This window comes from Atta colombica, unplaced genomic scaffold (assembly GCF_001594045.1).
Source record: "Atta colombica isolate Treedump-2 unplaced genomic scaffold, Acol1.0 scaffold102, whole genome shotgun sequence".
Taxonomy (NCBI): Eukaryota; Metazoa; Arthropoda; class Insecta; order Hymenoptera; family Formicidae; genus Atta; species Atta colombica.
Genome location: NW_017259187.1, coordinates 2,102,478 through 2,124,235, shown reverse-complemented (window position 1 = coordinate 2,124,235; position 21,758 = coordinate 2,102,478). Strand labels below are relative to the sequence as shown.

Here is a 21,758-nt window from a genome sequence, read left to right as displayed (position 1 = left end):
CCCCCTTCCCCCCCCCCCCCCCCCCCCCCCCCCCCCCCCCCCCCCCGGTATTGAAACGCATGCGCCTATCTGTGGCGGTGTACGTGAGTGAACGTTTGAAAAATCACGCGTTCCGAGTTAAGACAGATGATATTTGGCGAGCGCACGATTGGCACCTCCTCCGATTGATGATATAAACGAAAAGGTGCATTTACGCTGTACGTATCCGTATGTGCGTATTATATATCGTAGAGAAATTCGACCGCTGAATGTAGTGGCACAGAAAACCGTTAATGCATACGTGTGTATCACGTATTATTGCAATATTAAGATCAGTACATTAAGTTTATTATGTATGACATGCTTTGCTATGCACATCTACATACGTGTATGAAGTATGTGGATTCAATCCGGTCTTATTGAGCTTGTAATATTTAGAAAGTGCGAAAAACAGTTTTAACTAAAAAAAAAAAAATTTCATTTCTTGCGAAAAAGAATTGCGCAGTGTATCTGGATTTTTCAGAATTTTAAGAATTTTAACTTTATACTATTGGGAATACAAATTAGTTCGGTCCGTTTCCTTAAAGATAGCTCCAGCTGTTGTGAATAGTTCATAGTGACAGCTGATTTTGGCAGTTTTAGAGAGGTTAAACATCTGCTAATAATATTCAGTTTATATTCGCTTTGAGTTTCATACAAAAACCTTGATTTTTACTGTGTTTGAAATGTCGAATTTTTAATCAAGCAGCATTTGCGGGAGGTTTTGATTTTCTGCTTTAATTGAAAGAAAAGTGTGGCTGAAACCCATCGAATGCTTGTCGAAGTTTATGATGACAATGCTGCTCCAACTGATAAATCATGTGGGGAATGGTTTTGACGTTTCAAGAATGGAGATTTCAGTGTTGAAGACAAGCCTCGCTCTGGACAGCCAAAAAAATTCGAAGACAAAGAATTAGAGGCATTACTCGAAGAAGAATCAGAGTCAAACGCAAGAGGAGCTTGCAGAATCATTGGGGGTAACTCAACAAGCCATTTCTATACGATTGAGAGCCATGAGAATGATTCAAAAACAAGGAAATTAGGTGCTTTAGGAACTGAAACCGAGAGACGTTGAAAGACGATTTTTCACTTGCGAACAGCTGCTTCAAAGACAACAGAGAAAAGGTTTTTTGCATCGGATTGTGACTGGAGATGAGAAGTAGATATTCTACGACAACCCCAAGAAGAAAAAATACTACCCTAAGCCCGGTCAATCGTTGCCATCGACCTCAACATCAACATCATGGCTGAACATTCATGGTTCGAAGATCATGCTGTATCTGGTGGGACCAAAAGGGTCTTGTTTATTATGAACTGCTGAAACCTGGCGATTCCATTACGGGCGATCGGTATCGGCTACAATTGATTCGTTTGAGCCATGCATTGCGAGAAAAACGGCCGGAATACGAGTAAAGACATAAAGTTATTCTTTTTCATGACAACGCTCGGCCTCATGTCATTAAAGTCGTAAAAAAATATTTGGAAACACTCAAATGGGATGTTTTACCCGCTGTATTCTCCGGACATTGCTCCTTCTGATTACTGGTTGTTCCGAGAGATGCAGCAAGTCACCCGTTCACTTCTTTCGCAGAAATCGAAAATTGGATCGCCTCCAAAGACGAGTCATTTTTTCGAGATGGAATTCGAAAATTGCCTGAGAGATGGGAAAAAGTAGTAGGCAGCAATGGACAATATTTTAATTGATCTGTTCATTCATTTTGTTTTGAAATAAATGCATTTTTGAACACAAAAAAACGGACCGAACTAATTTGTACTTTCAATATTAATTTAGGAATTATTTTGATATCACGTTATTATTATTACTAACATATTTTCTTATATTTTTGAATATTTCTCGATTGTAATAGTGTTAGTGCATTTAATATTTTTGAGTATTTTTGGCATTTGTTTACAGAATAAATAATCTTTTTTGCCAATGATGGTCAGTGACTGACTGTCACTCTGAATTTTTTCGAAGCTTTTTTTTAATACTGGTTTTTACACGTTTTTCAAAAGTGGGATTTCAAGAGTGGGAAATTAGCAAGTCAGCATTCCTGATTAATATTAATTTTCTAATGTACGGAAACGATAAATTCGAGAGTGCAGCAACAAATTAGCAATTAATTAACACCTAATTATGCCATAAATCTGAGCTTGATTTCCAATGGTAGGAGTGCTAGATAGCGGTGACAGTGATTGGTGGGACACTTATCAATCAATAGATGATGAGATTCGTGTTCTCTGCGTTCACGAGGACTTTAATCATACAGTTAGTACGCGCTATTTGCACGACGTTTACGAAGATTTTGCTCGACCGAATGTGTCTCTTTCATCTGTAGAAATATACCATAAACTCGTTTCATGCACGTTTCATACAGATATATTGCAATAGATAGAAATCTCTACTGAACGATGGCAAAATAACACGAAACATATATAATAATATCTTCTTAGTTATACATTTTGTTTTTTATTCTTTATGTTTTAAGGCTTCTTATGACTGTCAATTTCTTAACTTATTAATTTTTTTCTATTATAATTTTTGAATTTGATTGAAGATGATTAAATGAAGTCTAAACGTCCTTACATTGTCTAATAATTTGAAAAATTAGTTTTATTTTTGTTAGTGTTGATGCTTAAATAATCTAATTTCTAATTTGTGATGTTTCTAATTATTTACTCATGTTTAATCTCTCTTATATTTTTCAAATACAATAATATCTTACTTAAAAAATATTATTCACGCATAAATATTTTCTGCTTTATTGATATCATTTTCTAATCTTCATTATCTTCTTTTCTATTTGTTTTTTAACTTAAAAAATATCTTGAGCATATTGCATAAGCAAAATACACATTGTAGATATTTTTAATGCATTAGGGGAACACTGTTCCCTAATGGGAGGGAAACTCTTATCGCGCACCGCGCAAGACAGTATTGCGTGCCGATATTGTTAACACAAAGCGACAGCTTATCGGCCCGGCCGAACTTGGCTTTCAAGCGATATTATTTACCATCCACGCATGGTGCAAATTCACTTCATGCGGCAAATGTTCACCAGTCTTACGCGCCGCACGCGTTTTATGTCTCGCAAAGATAAATATCCGGCACAAGCAACGGTCCCCTGATCGACTATCTCGCAACGGGCACGAAACAAAATAACAAAAAAAGAGGCATGGCGTACATATAAACTCAGAAAATATTCACCTTGAACACCCACGCCCGTCTCGGATGTCCTGCAACTGCAGGCAGACCACCGCTAACGAAATAGTAGTCGCAGAAATCCCGTTTGCTCGCGCGTGTCGAAAGCTTTTATTTTCGCCATCGTCACATTCGATACGCTTAAATAACTGGAACGGTTAATGGAATTTTCGTCGATCACGTTTATATTTGGATCCGCTACCGAAATAAGTCCTCACCGTGATAATATCAAGAAGTTTTTTGAAACGTTGAAAGAATTCTTTGAAATTTGATTTAAAAACGTGATTTACTGATGCCTGTTTCTATCAGATTAACTTTAATCTCGATTCGATTTATTCTTGTATTTCTTTTTAATTCTAATTACTAGAAAAAGATGAAAAGTAACTTGAACCAAGATTAAAGTTAATCTATTGGATCGAAACAAGTTCATAGCGTTACGAACTTCAAAGTTCAAGCAGCTATAACTTCGTTAAAAATGAACAAATTTTAAATTTATAAAAAGGATTTTAAAACTTAAAATCTCTACTTTCAAAAAGTTACTGTGTTTTTTTAATTTCTGCAAATTTGATAATTTTTATATGTAGAAAATTACGATCTGAAAAAATGAGAAATTTTTTTCTTTATAAATCTGTCACATGTCCAAAACAAATTTATAAAAATTTTCGACTTTCTAACGTAGAAGCTTAAAATTTTCCATACAATTATTTTAAAAAATGTTTCTAAGATATTTGTTATTCAGTTATCCAAATTAAATAAAAAAAGCATTTTTATTGTGTTGCTTATAGCGCCGTTAAAAATCCGTCATCATTGTACCGCAATTCGAAAATCAAATTTTCAAAACTGAAACTTTATTCTATACCATAAAATGATATAATTACTAATTTTTTTAAAAAAACATGTAGACGTGATACAAATGAAGCAGCGCTATGAACTTTCGTTTGGATCCATCCAATACACATTGGATGGAAATGAACAAGAAACGTGTTAATGATAAAAAAAAATGTGCGGATTATTTTAATTTATTAATTTTTCCAGACATCGAAAACTGATCAAATGGACCATTGAAAGTACTTTGCCATTCACATTTTATTAAAAAATTTTTTTGTTGTGCTTTTTGCGTTCCAATTTAAAAATATGTGGTTATCTCGATCAACCATCTAAATGATTCCTTTTTATCGATTTTTGTGACGACAGAGAGAATAGGTTAGAGAAAAGGACAGAAAACCATTAATCCAGACCGTTTAATCGAGATCGTCGGCGCAACGATGACCTTAAGCCCGTTTTCATACGGTTCAGAAATCGCGCTGTGATCTCTGATTTTTCTCGATTCCGTCCCAACGCACAGGCTCAAATAATTTAAAAAATATGGAAGCAAATATATTAGTGAATTCATAAGTAAAAAGAACAGATAAGGAGGTGTATATCTGAGACGTAGAAATAATTCTTTATAAAATATTAAACCATATGATTAAAACAGATGATCAATTGAGAATCTGACCCAAGAGAAGGACGGTATCAAGTCCCGTGTCAAGAAACAAATATATTCGGCCCACTTGGAAGAAGAGAAAAAGAATCATGGACAGGATCAGGAAGGCCGATAGAGACTATCACAGATAGACAGGTGTGGGACGATGCTAGAAGGAGAAAGCTGTAGGGAGAGGAGAGATCTCTCGCGGCGCCAAGCGTGACGAAGAAGCAGCAGAACGCGCCGGGAGCCATCCTACAGGACCATGAAGGAACGTTCTCGCCGGCAAAGCAGAGGTACGGCAGCAGGACGAGTGAGGGGGAGAGTGAGGAACAAGAGAGAGAGAGAGAGAGAGAGAGAGAGAGAGAGAGAGCCAGCGAGCGGAGGAGACAGAAGGGGGACCAAAGGGGAGCCGGCATAGCAACAGAAAGACCGCTTCGAAACGAACAGCCAGTCGAGCGCGCTTCTGCCGGTTGCTGGCTGCTGCTGGCTGCTGCTGCTGCTGACTACGACGGAGTCGCTCGGCTGTATGTCGTGAATGAAGCGAGAACGCGATAGAAACGAGAGAGAGAGAGAAAGAGAGAGAGAGAGAGAATGATAGAAAGAGAAGGAGAGCGAGAGCGAGAGAGCGAGAGAGAGAGGAGAATCGCGTATTGATCGTGTCGCACGGGGGTGGAGCAACCGCCGACCGACTGGCTGGTCTGCCTTCCATGCGAGCTCGTCGCGAATCGCGGGGAAAGGGGTTGAAAGGGGGAACGGCAAGGCAGAAAAGGGGAAAACGCCGCGTGCAGTCCTTCCGACTAGGTAAGGATTTCTTCGTCGTCTCGATACATGATGCCTGGACCGGAGATGACAGGAAGATAGAAGAGAGACGTGAAGGATCATGGAGCATGTTAAGCAGACGTTGTCATCCTCTTACGTTAACGTTACAGTCCTGTAGGCACAGCTCCTTCCGACGTTGTCAATTCGTTTTAATTGCAGTTCAATCGTCTCTTTCCGGATTCTCTTGTCTCCTTTCGGGAGAAGAAAGGATCACCAATAATTGAGATCATTCGAACGATTGAAATCGCTCTCCGGGAAGTGCTTAAACTCGCGTTTAGGGTCGCACGTGAAGGGCGTGAGGGAAAGCACGCGGAGAAAGGGCGTAGGGATGAATGCCCTGGCGGTTTCCTCTCTCAGAGGCGCTGCAGTCGATAGCCGCTTGATGGGAGGACGAGGAAGGGCGCGTGAAGGGTGAAAGCGGGAAAGAGCCCTTCGCGAACGAGGAGAGCTTCCCCGTAGCTTGCACCCTGGGCGAAAAGGTATCCGGGATCGGTAAGGCGCCATTTTGAAGGTAGATACATGCGGGAAGTCCTTAGCCCTTCGCCACCTTCGTCGATTCGGTGAACGATGCTCGATATCGAAGGGACGATAGTGGTTGAAAGGATACAAGAGGAGGACGGTGAGTTTAGAGAATAATGCCAAAAAGGGCGAAAGTAACTTTCGTGAAAGGTTTTGATAAAGGCAATAGGCTTCTATGATCTTTGAATTATTAATTCTTAGATAAACTATGACATCGAGATTATTTCTTTTACATTTCTATTGTTCTCTTTTTACAGAAATAATTATTATAAAAATAATTTGACAAAGGAAATTCGAACAAAAAGAAAAATAATTTTTTTAATTAGTTCGAAAAATAATTTTAACAAAATTTTATTATATTTAAAAATATATTAATTATAAACATTGGAATGTTTTTTAATCATGTATCATAAATGATATTACTTCATTCTTTATTTTTCTTTTTAAGATAGATAAAAAATATATACAAATGATATCAATGAATAATTTTGAGAAGTAATCATGAAATTTTTTTATAAGATTACGAGAATTAGATTAGAAAAATTAATCTTAGGACGAAAACCGAAAAAAATCCGTTTAAAAAGCAGTTGCAGACAACTCTTTATGAGTCTTAGTTGCTTCATCGCTTTGTCCCAATCTCCAAGTGCCCTTAGAAAAAAATTTGTCCTATCGTCAAAGTGTCGCTTTACGGCCACCTTGCAATTATCCAACCACTTAATTTCTCTCTCTCTCTCTCTCTCTCTCTCTCTCTCTCTCTCTCTCTCTCTCTCTCTCATGTATCTTTTCAACATTTTATCTCTCGACGAAATCGTTTTGAAAAAAAAAAATAAATGACACTTTTAAAGAACTATCACTCCAACGCCGATAAAAAACACTCATTAACTTGTACAAATCTCAAAAAAGGATGTTTATACACGCACGTAAAATATATATACAGTTTGCATCGCAAAGCTTAAATTGACCATTTCTTTGATTAGAAGCGTAATTTTTATTGAAGTAAATGCAACTTGTCACACATAGATAAAAACATTGAAAATCGTGACTTAAAAGAAATGAAGAGAAATAAAGAAATTCGCAACATACGTAACTTTAAATATAGTAAAGGAATAAGAAAATGATATAAAAAAATAATATTTTTACAAAAGAATTATATAAACATCCCTACAAAGAACTCAATTATATTAAAAAGAAAATATTTCTCAAACAGTAAGAATATCCTAAAAATGGCGGTTTCTTATTTCCTTCGAGTGTCTCCAATTGACATTTGCCAGAAAAGATAAGTCTACGATCTTAGAATAAACGCAGAGAATTCACTAAAGAATATTCAAAAAGCGTGAGTGTACGATTTAAAGATCTACTTATCTATGCAAAAGATAATTTCAACTTTAAGCAAGAATATAAAGCAAAGATCTGAATAACTGAAATTATTAAACTTTCAGATATCAAACCGATAACCAGAATAAAGCTTGAGTGGACTATCACTTTCATATCATTTTTATTCCATAAGTTGTCTAGACTTAACATTACTCATGCTGGAATGAAATTTAGAGAAATGATCATTAGTCTGAGTGAGTAGCATTTAATTAAATATATTAATTCATTCTTTGCAATCAATAAACTTTATGTTCTTAATATTATTAATATAAATTTAAATTTAAACTTGCTCTTTATTTGGAAAATCATATTCTGTGCTTCTAGGTTTATCGATACATCTATATTAAACGAATAAATTAAAGAGAGAAAAAGAAAGAGACAGTGAGAGAGAGGGGGGGGGGGATACAACTTCACATCTCGCATTTATTGTAATGTCATTTCGATACACCAGACTAATAAAAATTCGTGAGAATCCGCAGCTTATCCGCGAGAAGTCATTTAATATTTTCATCAGGCATTCCTTGACAAAAGTCCCACGAAAAGTTGTCTTTATTCCCTCTTCATCGTCGTCGTCGTCGAATCCGTACATTGCGAGACACCGCAATTCGCGCGCTTTTTTTTTCCTTTTCTTTATTCCTTCCTTTTGTGACGAGTCACGATGCGGAACGAGTATCTCTCTAACATTTTGCATACACAATGGCGCGGGAATCTACGGGCAGCTACATCTCGGTTAAATATCGAACGTCTACCCAGAAGTAATTGCACCGGCAACTATAATAACGTTTCAGCCTTATCGCTCCTACGTTATCTAACGCAGTTGCATTACGACAATCGTACACTGGTTATTGGTATCAATTATTACTAGTAAAGTAGTACCAATCCCTTAAAACGATCTGGAAAGAATCGACCTCCATGCGACTAAGAATGAAATTTGTTTGGCGATTATTCATAGAAAATCGCGTGAAAAATGCAAATCTCAGAGAAATCGTGAAAGAATTTTTATAATTACATTAAATACTTTTCATATAAAGTGTCTTGTCTCAATCGAGAATGAAATAAAGTATAATACACTCCGGAGTTTTAAGAGATTAATTCTTTGAACACATAGCTTTCGAATAAGGTTGAGAAAAATTTTAAGATAGACTATTGAAAGATAGATAGTTCTAAGAAATATTTTTGAAATTACCTCTATATAGCAAAAAAGAAAAAATTCTATTAGATAAAACATTACGACAACAATTAAGAATAAAGTAAATGCGAGTTTTCAAAAAGCTCAAAAAGCTATATGTATGAAGTTAATCCATCCAAACATTAAACTTCCATAATTCTGATTAATGTTAAATTCTTGCAAAAAGCTGAAGAATCACGTGTGTCCCTCGCGCGCTGCGCCAATAATTCTCGCGATAATAAATCTATTAGTCGGTTCGCGAATGCCGCAACGCGCATTCGGAAACGCTGCCACGTAAGCCGATAGACACGTTAACTCGCAGAGATCACCCTACCTCCCACCCCAGGCAGCCCCTCGTGTTCGTTGCCGCGTAACGCGAGACATGGTAGAAAGAGGGAACGATGAATGTACAGCATCGACGAAACAGAGAGCGCAGCAGGAAACACGAGATCCAAGAACAGCATATACGACGCATATATATACGCGTGTACGTACGCACGTCTCGACACATCCTGATATCTATCCGAGTTGTTGCGCTTGCATGACTTGCACCGCTATTGTTCGGATTATCGATACTTTGCTTTAGATACGAAATCTTTTCGGTGACTAGGTACCGTAGATTCCTGTATTAGCTACTCGAAATATCGAGTAGAAAACTGAATATACTGAACGATCAAAGAAACTCAGTCATTGAAAGGGCTGATTAATATTCACTGCGCATAATGTTCGTTTCTACCAATATAGATTAACTTTAATCTTGGTTTAACTTACTTTTTATCTTTTTCTAGTTCTAAGAATTAGAAAAGGACAAGGAGTAAATTAAAGCGAGATTAAAGTTAATTTACGGTAGAAATGGGCATTAAATGATGAAATCAGATCTTAGAATTAGAAGAAGATAAAAAGTAAGTTAAACTGAGATTAAAGTTAATCTACATTGAACATAAGTGATTCAAAGCGACGAACACGTGTACCGATCAGCGTCTGCGAGGATTAGGTATTGACAAGTGTCATAAAGATATTTTCGTGCACAACTAAACAGGTACACTTAACACTTGTATGCTGCATGTGCCAGAAAAGGGAAGGGGACATCTGATTTTAGAAGTGTGTCTGTGGTTCAAGTGATTCTAAGCCGAGAAGGTCACACGAGCGTAGAATCGATTCGGGATTACAAAGTTATGACGAGTCTAAGAAGAATAGAGACGCACCGGAAATTAAACGGACATATCGAATAGTATATCATATTGGTTATTGTTATCCAGCATTATCGTGGTAGGAGCTTGCGCTGTTCAAAAATATAACATAAAATAATTTCATTAAGAAACACTTGATATTTAAAAAAAGTTGCAAATGTAAAAAGATAAAAATCAAAGAAATAAAAGAAGATTGAAATTCTTGTATTCTTAAAGAACATCTCATTTTTCTTCCTTTGACGTTGGGTATAATTTGACAGAAAGTTTGACAGAAATATTTACGATAATTTTTGTTTGTACTAACAGAGACAATTATGAATTTGATGGATTTTTTTTTAAATTAATATGACTATGCAAGAGTTTACGTAAGAGATGCATTTTTAAACTGTTTTAAATTGTCGCGTTGTAGACGTAATCATTTGAATAAAATACTAAGTCCGATTGAAAAGACGAAACGTTGTCATAAAATATTGTCATAAAAAATGTGGTTTATAGAGATGTTTTCGCAATAATATCCAGCATTGACTTACATACTCCTTATTATTACTGATTATGTTAAATATTCCATAAAGACAATTTTTTTATTTTTATTCTTGTATAAATTTTCTGTATATTTTTAAACGTGATTTATAAATGTGATTTTAGTCAATAAAAGAGTTTGTTTCATTATCACGTTCGCGTTGCAAAACTTAAGTATAAAAATATTTCGATTAAACGGACGCGAGAAGAAAATTGCACGTTCAATGGTTAAATATCCAGCTTTCAGTGAGAGTCGCAACTTTGTAGGAGTTCCAGATCAAATCGACATTTATATGACTTCTCTTACTTCGAACGGTTTTAATCCCAGCAGAGGTTGCAAAGTGACCAAACATTTAGTATCGACGATTAAATGTGCAATAAAAATACTATAATTCTCATTTTTTAATAGCTTTTTAATAGCTTTCATCAGTTCGTTTATAATTTTTTGATAAATTAAATATTCTTAATTGAAAATATCATAACATTTAACATGAATAAGAGATTTATTAAATGAAAAGACATTAATTTCTTCATCCCTTTGGGTTTATTCTTTTGGAATTATTTTCTCAAAAAAATCGAGATCTAAGGTTCTAATTCGTACCAATTAAAAATTAAGAGTTCATAAAAAATAAACTTCACGCAAACATATATTTAAACTTTATTATTAATTTCAAATATATTGTCAAATATAATTTATTGCAAAACAGCAAAATCTAATACTAAAAATTATAAACGTACAATAAATAATGATCTCATTCAACAATTTTGTTAAGAGAAGATCAACTTAATTGATCCATGCGGATAAAGGATGATTTGTTAGATTCTAAATAATCTATATATAGCAACCAATGAGGATACGTCTCTATATATTCATAAAGATCGCAAAGTTATGTGCTTGAATGAGAATATAAATGTGTGTATTGTTGCCTGAATGTGAGTGTAGAGGGGTGAAATCCGGCGGCGCAATAGGGATGTACGGACAATTTGAAGCCTCCCTTCTGTCTGGCCGCAACCTTGCTGAAGGCAGTATAATTTGAAAATTGGAGAGGTCAGTGTCGGGAAATCGAGAGGGAGAGCAGGAGAGAGAGAGAGAGAGAGAGAGAGAGAGAGAGAGAGAGAGAAAGAGATGCGGGCGGTGAAGAACTACACAACACAACGCAGGATTTGAAACAGAATGAAAAGAATATTGGAGAGCCAGATCATTATCACCTATCATTGGTTTCCATTTACATAGAGAGTACAAACCACTTAAACATGGCAGCAATATCGACTTGTATTCATCATAAAATTTTAAAAAATTGATAGAAATGGTATAGGATCAATTTCAGTTATTATCCAACGAAAAGAAAAAATCTGAGTATTTTGTAGAATCAGAAAAAACTAATTGACCAATTAATCAATTTGACCTACTTAATCCCTAATTAATATCAAAGTTACAGTTCAATTATTTAACAAAAAAGATACAAAAGAATTGCAATTAATTATACTGACATAAAAGAGCGATAGATTAAATCTCAAGTGGAACGTGTCGTAAATCACGTATGGTTTGCGCATATGCGACATCCTCGCTGTTGGCTCATAGGATGAAGGAAATGAGTGGAAAAAACGAGGTGGGTTCTCACGAACCGCCAGGTGGAAAAGGTCGGACTTTAACGGTCGACATCGGTCAGGGAGAAATCTCTTTCATTTACTTCTTTTTTGTCTACTTTGTCAAAAGAAAATCGCACGGAGCGATTGCGAAGCTGATTCGGTGATTATATTACGATTGCTGTGATTTTATCATAGGTGGTTGCGGAAAAAACACCGGACCTTTGTTTTGTCCCTTTATATCGCCTATCAAAATAAAAACATGCAGACATTGCGACCTGACTTAAAAATTATAAAAATTCTTCTCTATGGATAAAAAATAATTACAGAAATGTATCGGGCTAAGACTTTATAATTAATTATGTATAATTCATAATAGATAATATATATGTATACCAATAACTGCGCTTGACTTTCATTGGCTCGACACATTCTTATATATATATAATATTTTTATATAATAATATATAAATATTATTATTATATAATATTTTTGCTAAAGGAATATATGAGTCTTTGAGATTCATTAAAGCTTTTTGTTATTAGTCTTCGAAGTTCTAAAATTTTTAACTAAAAACATTGCAACAAATCATTATACTATTTAAAAATTAGAAAAATGTCCTAGGATCATAAGATCCATGTTTCAGTTACGGATGAATTTTGCGTCTCGGAGATTGTTGCAACGAAGGACAGTCATATCATCATTGTTTCTTCCGCGGTCCGCAGAAAAAAATGCAAGGGATAAAAAGAGGATAAAAGAGAGAGGGAGGGGGAGGGTTATCAGTTATTCGATAACTATCTCTTCCAACTTTGACGTTAACGACCTTCTCGCGCTTCATTACGCGATAAATACCGCCACTCCGCCCCTCCCTGCCATGCGTAAAGTTTGGACGCGTGCACACGAATGGCAACGGTTAATTGAGGCCGCCTCGGATCGCGGCCGCGCTCGCTGTATCTCGTACCTTCCGACCGGGAGAAGAGTACGATGAAGAGTTATACGACGAGACGCGGCACAAAGCACCAACCGCAGCCGCAGCCGCAGCCGCAGTCATCGGGTGTAACAATGAAACGCGCCCTGTACGCGGACGAACGATATTATCTGCGCGGGCACCGTAAATACACGAAGCGCGATAATAACCGGCGTGGATTAACGGAAATTCAGGAAGACGAGAGTAGAGATCGAAGCTCGATCGGTTTTGACGCGAACAGATGGAGAGGATCGACGTTCTTCATTCGTGTATCTCGCATGTTCGATACATTCGCAATCGCTTCTCATATTAGCGAAGATAATTGTTTATCGACGCTCTCGTCTTGGGTTACGCGTTAACTTCAATTTGCGACGTCGAACATTGAACGGATATCGATTTCCGGTTACACTCGTGCAGAATATTGAAAGGACGGTTTTGTTGGAAGTGTCTAAAAATTTTATTAGATAGAGATCTGAAAATAATTTTGTTGGTCATCAAAGTAATTATTTGTGCTTTCCAGCAAGAGACGCAGTGTAATATAGTGTAATGACATAGTGATCATTTCATCTCTGTTTAATATGAGCAAACAATAAGAATGTAATGATTCACTGTGTTACACTGTGTGCAGTCTTTTGCTGAAAAACATCCTGTATAGAAAGCTTAAATTTTGATGACTATACTACAAAAAATTTTAACTTTAAATTTCAGCAATCTCAGTTTAAGCCTACATAATTATTTGTTTCAATACGGAGAAAAATATCTGGTTGAAAATAAAGAAACCAGAAAATTCTGATTATATCAATCAGAATTCCGATTATCACAACTAAAACTCTAGTAGATTTAACCAGAAAATTCTGATTCATTCATTTTCAACCAGACACTTTTCTCAGTGTAATTCAGTACATTTTTAGATACTTCAGCAAAACCATTTTTCTTTCCCATTGTAAATCTGAGAATATATTGACCATTGTAATTCTTTCCTTGGAAAAGAGAAGAATTTCAGATAACGATGATTAACAATAAGTTATGTCGATTCTCGCTTCTGTAAATGAGTAAGATTGAAGTAGAACGCCGGAGAGGGAGATGCACTTAGCATAGCGAACACCGGATGCATTCTCCATCTGATTACGCTATTGAAATCGCGATTATTTTCTCAGGTTCTTCAGTGATCCGTATGTAGGGCAGCAATGGTATTTTTTCTCTCCGATCGATTAGAATCGCGAGATTGCTTCATACATCAAGGGTTACATCGCGTCCGAATCGACAATTTCATTCTGCTCGATCCGCAATCAATCTATTGTCTTTCCCTATCTCGCCCGCGTCATCCACTTTTCCGATTCTCCTCGCGTAAACGCGAGTTTGAAAATGAAATCGTTTTGTCATGTAAGTATTTAAAGATCGCACGAGATCCATTTCCTATTGCGACGTAGTAATTTGAAATTCGTTTCTTGAAATTTGTCATTCAATGTCTTCATCAATTGTCGTCATCAATTTGTCATTCATTGTCTCACAAAAATGTATTTATATCATACCTTTTCTGATATGTGATACTTTAACCATAGTGTTTTAAATTACATTTCTTATACTCATATATCAAATCATTTAATACATTTTTGTTTGCCACGTCTGCCCATATGGATCAAATAATTCGTAGATTTTAATCTTTTCATCTTAATTGTTTATTGATAATTAAAAAAAAGGAATTTGCTTTATACTTTCTTTCTTCTTCTTTCTCTTTTTTTCTTATTCTTCTCTCTCTAGAGGTCAACGTCTGTCGATATCGGTCTAGAGGGGTAAAATTGGATGGTGGTGTGCGAAGAGCGCAAGGAGGTGCCGAGTCGAAAATACATATATACGTCATTCGGTAGCCGGTCGGTCGAAGTCTTCGGATTGTCCGAGAGTCGCTGATCAGGCATCGGTCCAAAAACTGGCTGCCGGCGACATCGTCCTCGCGACGTTCCAAAGTACACCGACTATTCGCACTACTAATACTCATCACAATGATGCAAACGAGAATGACACGTGCGCCGCGGCGAAAAATCGTAAACTTTCCCTTCTAATAAAACTTTAACATGAGTTAACTATCCATATTAGTGTGCCGTTAAACCAACTTGCTAATTACTCATTATTAATTTTGTCTACTTGAAATCATAGATTTTTCAACTATTTCTTTTTTTTTGTAATATTTTAATCTAGAAAATGTCATGCTTTATATTAATAATAATAATATTTTTGATAAAAGTAAAAAATGTTTTTATACTCCTTCAAGGGTTCCTATTAATATGCCCTTCATTTGTGTCTGAATATTTGATTCATTTTAACATATATAATTACTAAAACACATAATAAATATAAGCTAATTGTTAAAGTTAATATTTCATTTAAATCATTATTTTAATCAAGTCAATATAACAATCATAACACAACGCTCTCAGTTTCAAGAAAAGAGAAGTTTAAAATCTTGCGATATTTTACTAGATTCATATAAATATCTTTAATATTAATTGTGATACGCATCTTTAGAAAAATATTTATTACACTTTAATATTATAATTAAAAATAGAATACTATCTTTGATATCGTATATAATAATTTAATTTAATAAAATAAAACCTTTTCTTATTTATTTATGTTAATTTTCTTTATGACTTATCTAAATGCAAAGGCACGCTAAGAGGGACAGTTGCTCTATGATTTTTACCGCTCTTCGCATTAAAATCCCAAATATTTATATACGCATAAAACCTAATAATAAAATTTCTAAATACACGCGTAACTAAACAGCAAAACTTAAACGTTAAACCATCGCGAACGATAGTGTCCGTAGTGATACTATAAATTCGAGTATAAATTTTGATACTAAAATAACAAAAAAATCCTGACTCATCTGGGCCACGCAGATTTTAAAATCTAAAAAGATGAAAGATCAAAAGACGAAAAGATAGCGAGGAAGGAAAGAGAATGAACTATAAGTTTTCCTCGAAATTGAAAATCAGGCGATTGTCTTTTGCCGCGCGAGAAGCATAACGTGATCACACACTATTCTTGTCGTCATTACAAGACAACTCGAGCCTAAGTATAGGAGGTCGGGTGCCTGCCTCCGTTTAAAAATACGTCACATACCGCCTGCCTTCCCTGCTACGTCTTTTCTCGCGGCCTGCTACTCTCGCTTCCTTCTTCGTCTATCTTCTTTTTCTATCGCCTTTTTTTCGCACCTTTTCTTTCTTGCACGCATCGTGAAGGAAAAAGCGAGAGAAGGAGAAAGAAAGAGAGAAAGACACGTCGATCAGCAGTGTTCAATGATTCACGACGAAAGAGTATTTTGGAGCGACGATCAATAGCGGTAGTTTCGAGAGCTGTGATCGTCAGCCGGCTGAAACGTGCGCGCGAAGGATTTCAGAACTCCGTTCTCACGATCTGCGGGATAGAAGTCTCAGTCGTACCTCGGCGGAACAGGCTGATTGCGACGACAAATAGAGCGATTTGAGATACTACAAAAGATCGCATCGCGAATGAAATTACCGTCCGATAAACAGAACGAAACTTATTTGTAGCGCTTAAACGCTGAGATAATGCGATCTATGAAATTTTTGCTCGTAGAAACGTTACGTGACTTACTTTTCTTTTATCTCGCGAAAAATTCAGAGATAGATTCTATGTATGTATGTTATGTATACTGCATGATATCTGAAAGTTTAGTTTTCCATAACGGCAATATCTTTTGATTATGTAAATAAAAGTATTATAAAAATATTCCAAAATAAGTTCAGTAATAAAATTTGAAAATTTCACGGTTTGAACTTGTAATAAGAATAGAGAACGATATAAACATAATAAGAAATAGGTATAAATTTTTCGTCATAATAACGGAAAGAACAGTTTTGTTAAAATATTTAAAATTTAGTTAAATACAAATAATAATTTTGTTATTGTTAGATTGTCAATATAATTATATGCAGGATGTTCAAACTAGTTGTTAAAATGTCAAAACTTTTTGCAGCAATACTTTACTCAACTTTTTACTCGACCAAATATGATAATTGAATAAAATAATTTCAACTAAATTTTCGGTTAATACAACAAAAAATAATTTTATTTTTCTAAATATTTAGTATCTAAGTATTATCAAATAAGCACAACTAACCATTTAGTAACATAACTAAATATTTAGAAAAATAAAATTATTTTTTATTTTATCAACTAAACGTTTGATTAAAATTATTTCACTCAACATTTGCTAGCTATTACAGACTCTTTCTTTCAGTGTGCCTGAATACTCAAAAATTTGCCGGTTCCGAAAGAATTCTTCTCTGCATGAATAGCTCGATGACCTACTTGTAACAGCGTCGCGGAATTGAAGCTCGGACTCATTATCAACAGCGTTAATCAACAATTTCCCAACGTCGGCAAACCTCGAGCAAGGCTATTTTTTTGCATCAGGATCGACTGCGCCGCGTTAAACATTCGACGCCCTTTGGACTCAGACGGGGAAGCGCGATTAATTGTGAAAGATAATGAACGATCGATCACGCCGGTAATCGCCGGTTTGGTAATCTTACGTGAAACGCCGCCGGATCAAGGGGTTATTCGTTTCCCGTCGATTAGACTCCCCCTCGTAGATTTTCACGAACGCAAGTCTACGATCGACCGAGAAATATATTTATCGAGGGATGAAAATTTTACGATAAAATATAAAGTTACACTCGTTTAGATGCTGTATTTAGACGCTAAATACAGCCACTTGATCAAGAGATGCTGACCCGGTTTTTTTCGTCTATCCTGATAGATACAAAGAGTCCATTACATAATGAGTTGCTTTAAATAATCTAAATTTAAAAACGCTATCTTGTTAATATAATAAAGATTTAGTGTGTGTATGTATTTATTTTCACATTGAAAAAAAAATACTAAATTTTAATCAATATTTGTTTAAATAGTTTTAAATAAATATTTAGATATTAAATGTAAACATATATATATTTGATACAAAAATCATTAATTTTAACTTTATCATTTTTTTATTGAGTAAATATTTATTCACTATAAACATTTACTTAGTATTGTTTAAAGAAATATGTATGTTAAGATTTAATAAATTTTTTTTTCGATTTTTTTCAACTGTATGAAATTTTAGTCTAACCTTCAATTAGTATATTATAAGTATTTTTCTAATATTTTTCATTAAAAAAAAAAAACCCACAAATTTCCCAGCTTAAATGGAATAATCTCGAGTTATCTAATTAATCGAGACTTTTTCGAAACAAATTCAATACAATGCCTTGATATTTTTCAATAATTAACAAAATTTTATAAAATTGTAACAACATTTTATTTCTAATTATATGGAATGTGTTATATTGATCTCGTCGTCCTTATCTCAGATTCTTCTTCACTATCTTTCCCCAATCTCAATTATTAATTGTCTTGATAAGCACGCCGCAAAGTAAAATTCTGCCAAAGTAAAGTTCGCGCTTGAAATTATAATAAATGAAAGCCTTTATTATCCGTTTGCACCTCGGGAGTTTAATCTTTCGAAAATCCTTTACTTTCAATCGCTTCTAATCCGAGGACTATTCCGATGTTTGGAAAAATCAAACGGGAAATCCCGAATAGATTGAACAACAATCTGTAGCTGAAAGAAATCGCGAAGAAAGTTAAACAACCCGATTGTACAATTGATACGTAATTCATTGTTAAGATTGCTTCTCGGTGTGTGTTGCGGTATCTGGATTACTGAGAACAATTAACATCTTGCATTCGCGACAAACGCGGAAAAGAACAGCGTTATTATCCGGCGGCGACAACGCGGATGGTAGCATGGTCGTTAATCGAATCATATTGCCGAGTTAAATGCGGACGTCATCCGCAATTGCGGCATCGTGCAGTTTCCTTCCGCTGTCGACTCGTTACGCGAGTCTCATTATCGGACAACGCTACCGAGAGAGAGGGAGTCGGTGGAAAGGGAGGATGAAATCGGTCGCGCTTTACTCTCTTTTCATCTAACAATGGTGAATGAAAGCCTATTTGGCAAATGCAATATATCGAACCTGCTAATTTGAGCCGTTCTCACGTATGTTTGTCGTTTCATCGCGATGCACTTGCATCATTCGATACATTCACCAATTACAATACACAGTTTTTGTTATATCTAGCAAACATATATAAGATTTGCTCGAAAAAAAGAAAGAGATGACTTCCGATAAGATACGTTGTGGAATAAACTCGGTTATTATGGCCATATGTACGAAAAAGACGGGATTATAAGCTGTAATCTCCAATAATTGTTAAATAGAGCATTTTTGTAGTCTGAAAACCTATGGTCATTCTATCTCAAGTTTACCTTATTGCAAATGAACGATATGATTGGTAAGTGCATGATTTTCCTGAAGAATCTAGCTAAAAAATTTAGCTAGCTACTGATTTCAAAATAATTTTGTTAAATTATTAAAATAATTATGTATGCAGGACATTCAAGGTTGCTAAAATATTAAAATTTTTTGCAACATTGCTCTCATCATGCCTTGAATTTCTTATATTATTATTTTAATAGCCTAACAAAATTATTCTTAAATCTGTATCTAATAAGTTAAATTTTTATATATATCAATGAAATCATTTTTTTCGTATACCCTCCATTTTATTATGCCAATAATTATTTTTAATATCTTTTGAAGACATTGAAAAATAGTTTAAGCTTCTTATTCTGTAATTCTTAATGTCAACAACGATATCGTTATTGCTTTAAGAATTACAGAAGGATTAATATTAGGAGCCTAGGTCAATTCTAATAGATCAATTCTAAGCAGAATCGTAAGACTCGTAACTTGTTCTCGTAAAACTCATAAGAACTTATAACCATACCAATATTTTATTTATTTATAATTTTATGCATCGTAAGACGTAAGATTATTCGTAAATATTTACGATTTCTTGTAAATCTCATAGTTAGTCTGGCTAAAAATAATATCGTATAAAAATATAAACACTTCAAAATTCTTATAAATCTTACGAGAATATATTACGAACCTTACAATTTTATTTAGAATTTAGGCATAAATCTAGAATTCGAATAGATAAAAAGAAAAATATGTTGAGATATCTGATAAAACTTGTTTATAGAAATGTTTATAAAGCTCTGATGTTTATATATGAGCACAGTTTATGAAGTAGTCACATTAAGGAAAATGTGAACAGAAAATCTATCCTGCAGAAACGTGTTGCATCCGAAGGCACGAAAATGACGGAAAAACGCGACAGTTTAACCAGACGTAAACGTCAGTTGTCAAAGGCCGGCGCGCCGTAACTTACGGTTACACCGTTCGCATTTTTCCCTCGTAACATTCAGCCGTCGATGTTTTATAGCGCGTGCATACAAACGTGTCAAAGGTCAGGGATAAAAAAAAGATACATAGACACATGCTTTCTCTTTTTCTCTACCTTATGCTTCGCGTTGAACGGAAATAGATACATCAAATATCGGTTTTGCTCTCGTAATATATATTTCTTTTTATATTTAAGACTGAAAACCTATTTTGCGTTACTATTATTATAGAGAGACAGATAAATCTAATTTCTATAATGAATAATAAAAACCTTAACGATTTAAGATGGATTTTAAATAATATTTTCATTTTTAATTTATATTATTGTTAATGATTATTATTGTTAACGATATTATTGTTATATGCAATATATAGTATGCAACATAAAATGAAAGTGTTAAATAAATTTTATTTCGAGCTCTCTCTCTCTCTCTCTCTCTCTCTCTCTCTCTCTCTCTCTCTCTCTCTCTATCGAATGCCTTGAATCATCGTCTTTTTATTCCTGAAGAATGGTAACCTGACACACAAAAATTCGGCAATATTCGAGATTTAATTGATATCCCGCGAAATATTTCTCCCAGCTATTAATCATACGAATTTCCGGAAAAATTAATGGTATCCGTACGAAAGAAATCAAGCACTCTGATCTCAACTGATCTGAATAACATTTTGAAAGTAATTTTTCATATTCAGTTTTTTAAGAAGCTATTATTACTTTAACAAAATTTAAAAGTATGTATATATTAGGTATAATAAAAAGAAATTATTTTTGCATGAAATTGAATGGAAAAATAATGGATTTCTTTTTACTACACCTAATATATTCGTTATTAATTTGCGTTCTTGAATGTATTACTAGATCGATATTATATATTATTAATTGTAATGATTAATTGTTGTCTTCGATCTTTGCCTTAGCATTAATACATCGATAATTAAATTTCAAATGCAATTTTTTTTTTACTAAATCGATTGATTAAATTTCTCTAAAAATGTTACTACGTTGTTCTTGATATCAAGTCTTTCCTAGATCAACAAAATCCCTTTCTTCGGCATCATACATTCCAGACGGAAGCTCTCGATCAATGTAGACTGCGAAATAACCCGCCTCCCTACTCTCTTAAACCAGCAATCCGTTCCGAAAATTCCCGTTACCGTCCGAGTCCGCACGTGCATCATCAACAAGAAGGGAGAAGCGGCGCGGCGATGGGAAAGGGTAGAATGACTGAGAAAGTGTGCGTTTACTCACATTGTTGCTTGTGCCTGGACTCCATGAGCATCATTTGTTCGTGTTTGTGCCACGCAGCGTCGGTAGTGTCGGTGCCGGCGATGCCCCTCGCCCCCGCGGAGGGTGGCTGGACACCCCCGCGTGTCCCACCGCCCCCGCCACCGTACTCCATAACGGCGGCGGCACCCTACTCCGCCCTTTCGCTGCTGCCCTCGGCAGTCCTCAGACGCTCACAACATGGAGCCAGCCCTCTCGATGCCACACGATCGCTCTCTATATTTCCTTCCTCTCTTTACGCTCTCTTTCTCTTTGTATCTTTCTTTCCTTCCTTCTTTTTCACTTTTTTCTCACTCCTCGCTTTACCTTCGACACTTGT

At 35.2% G+C, this 21,758-nt stretch overlaps 1 protein-coding gene across 1 annotated transcript in view; it reads right to left on the bottom strand.

The window, feature by feature from the left end:
• Positions 1 to 21,752, bottom strand: part of LOC108687173 (serine/threonine-protein kinase minibrain-like) — a gene marked incomplete at its 3' end in the record, with an annotated part of 39,122 nt that extends 17,370 nt beyond the window's left edge. Inside the window, exon 1 of the mRNA XM_018192798.1 lies at positions 21,404 to 21,752. Coding sequence (XP_018048287.1) covers positions 21,404 to 21,554 — 151 coding nt within the window. The remainder of the gene's footprint in view (positions 1 to 21,403) is intronic.
• Positions 21,753 to 21,758: the final 6 nt, after the last annotated feature.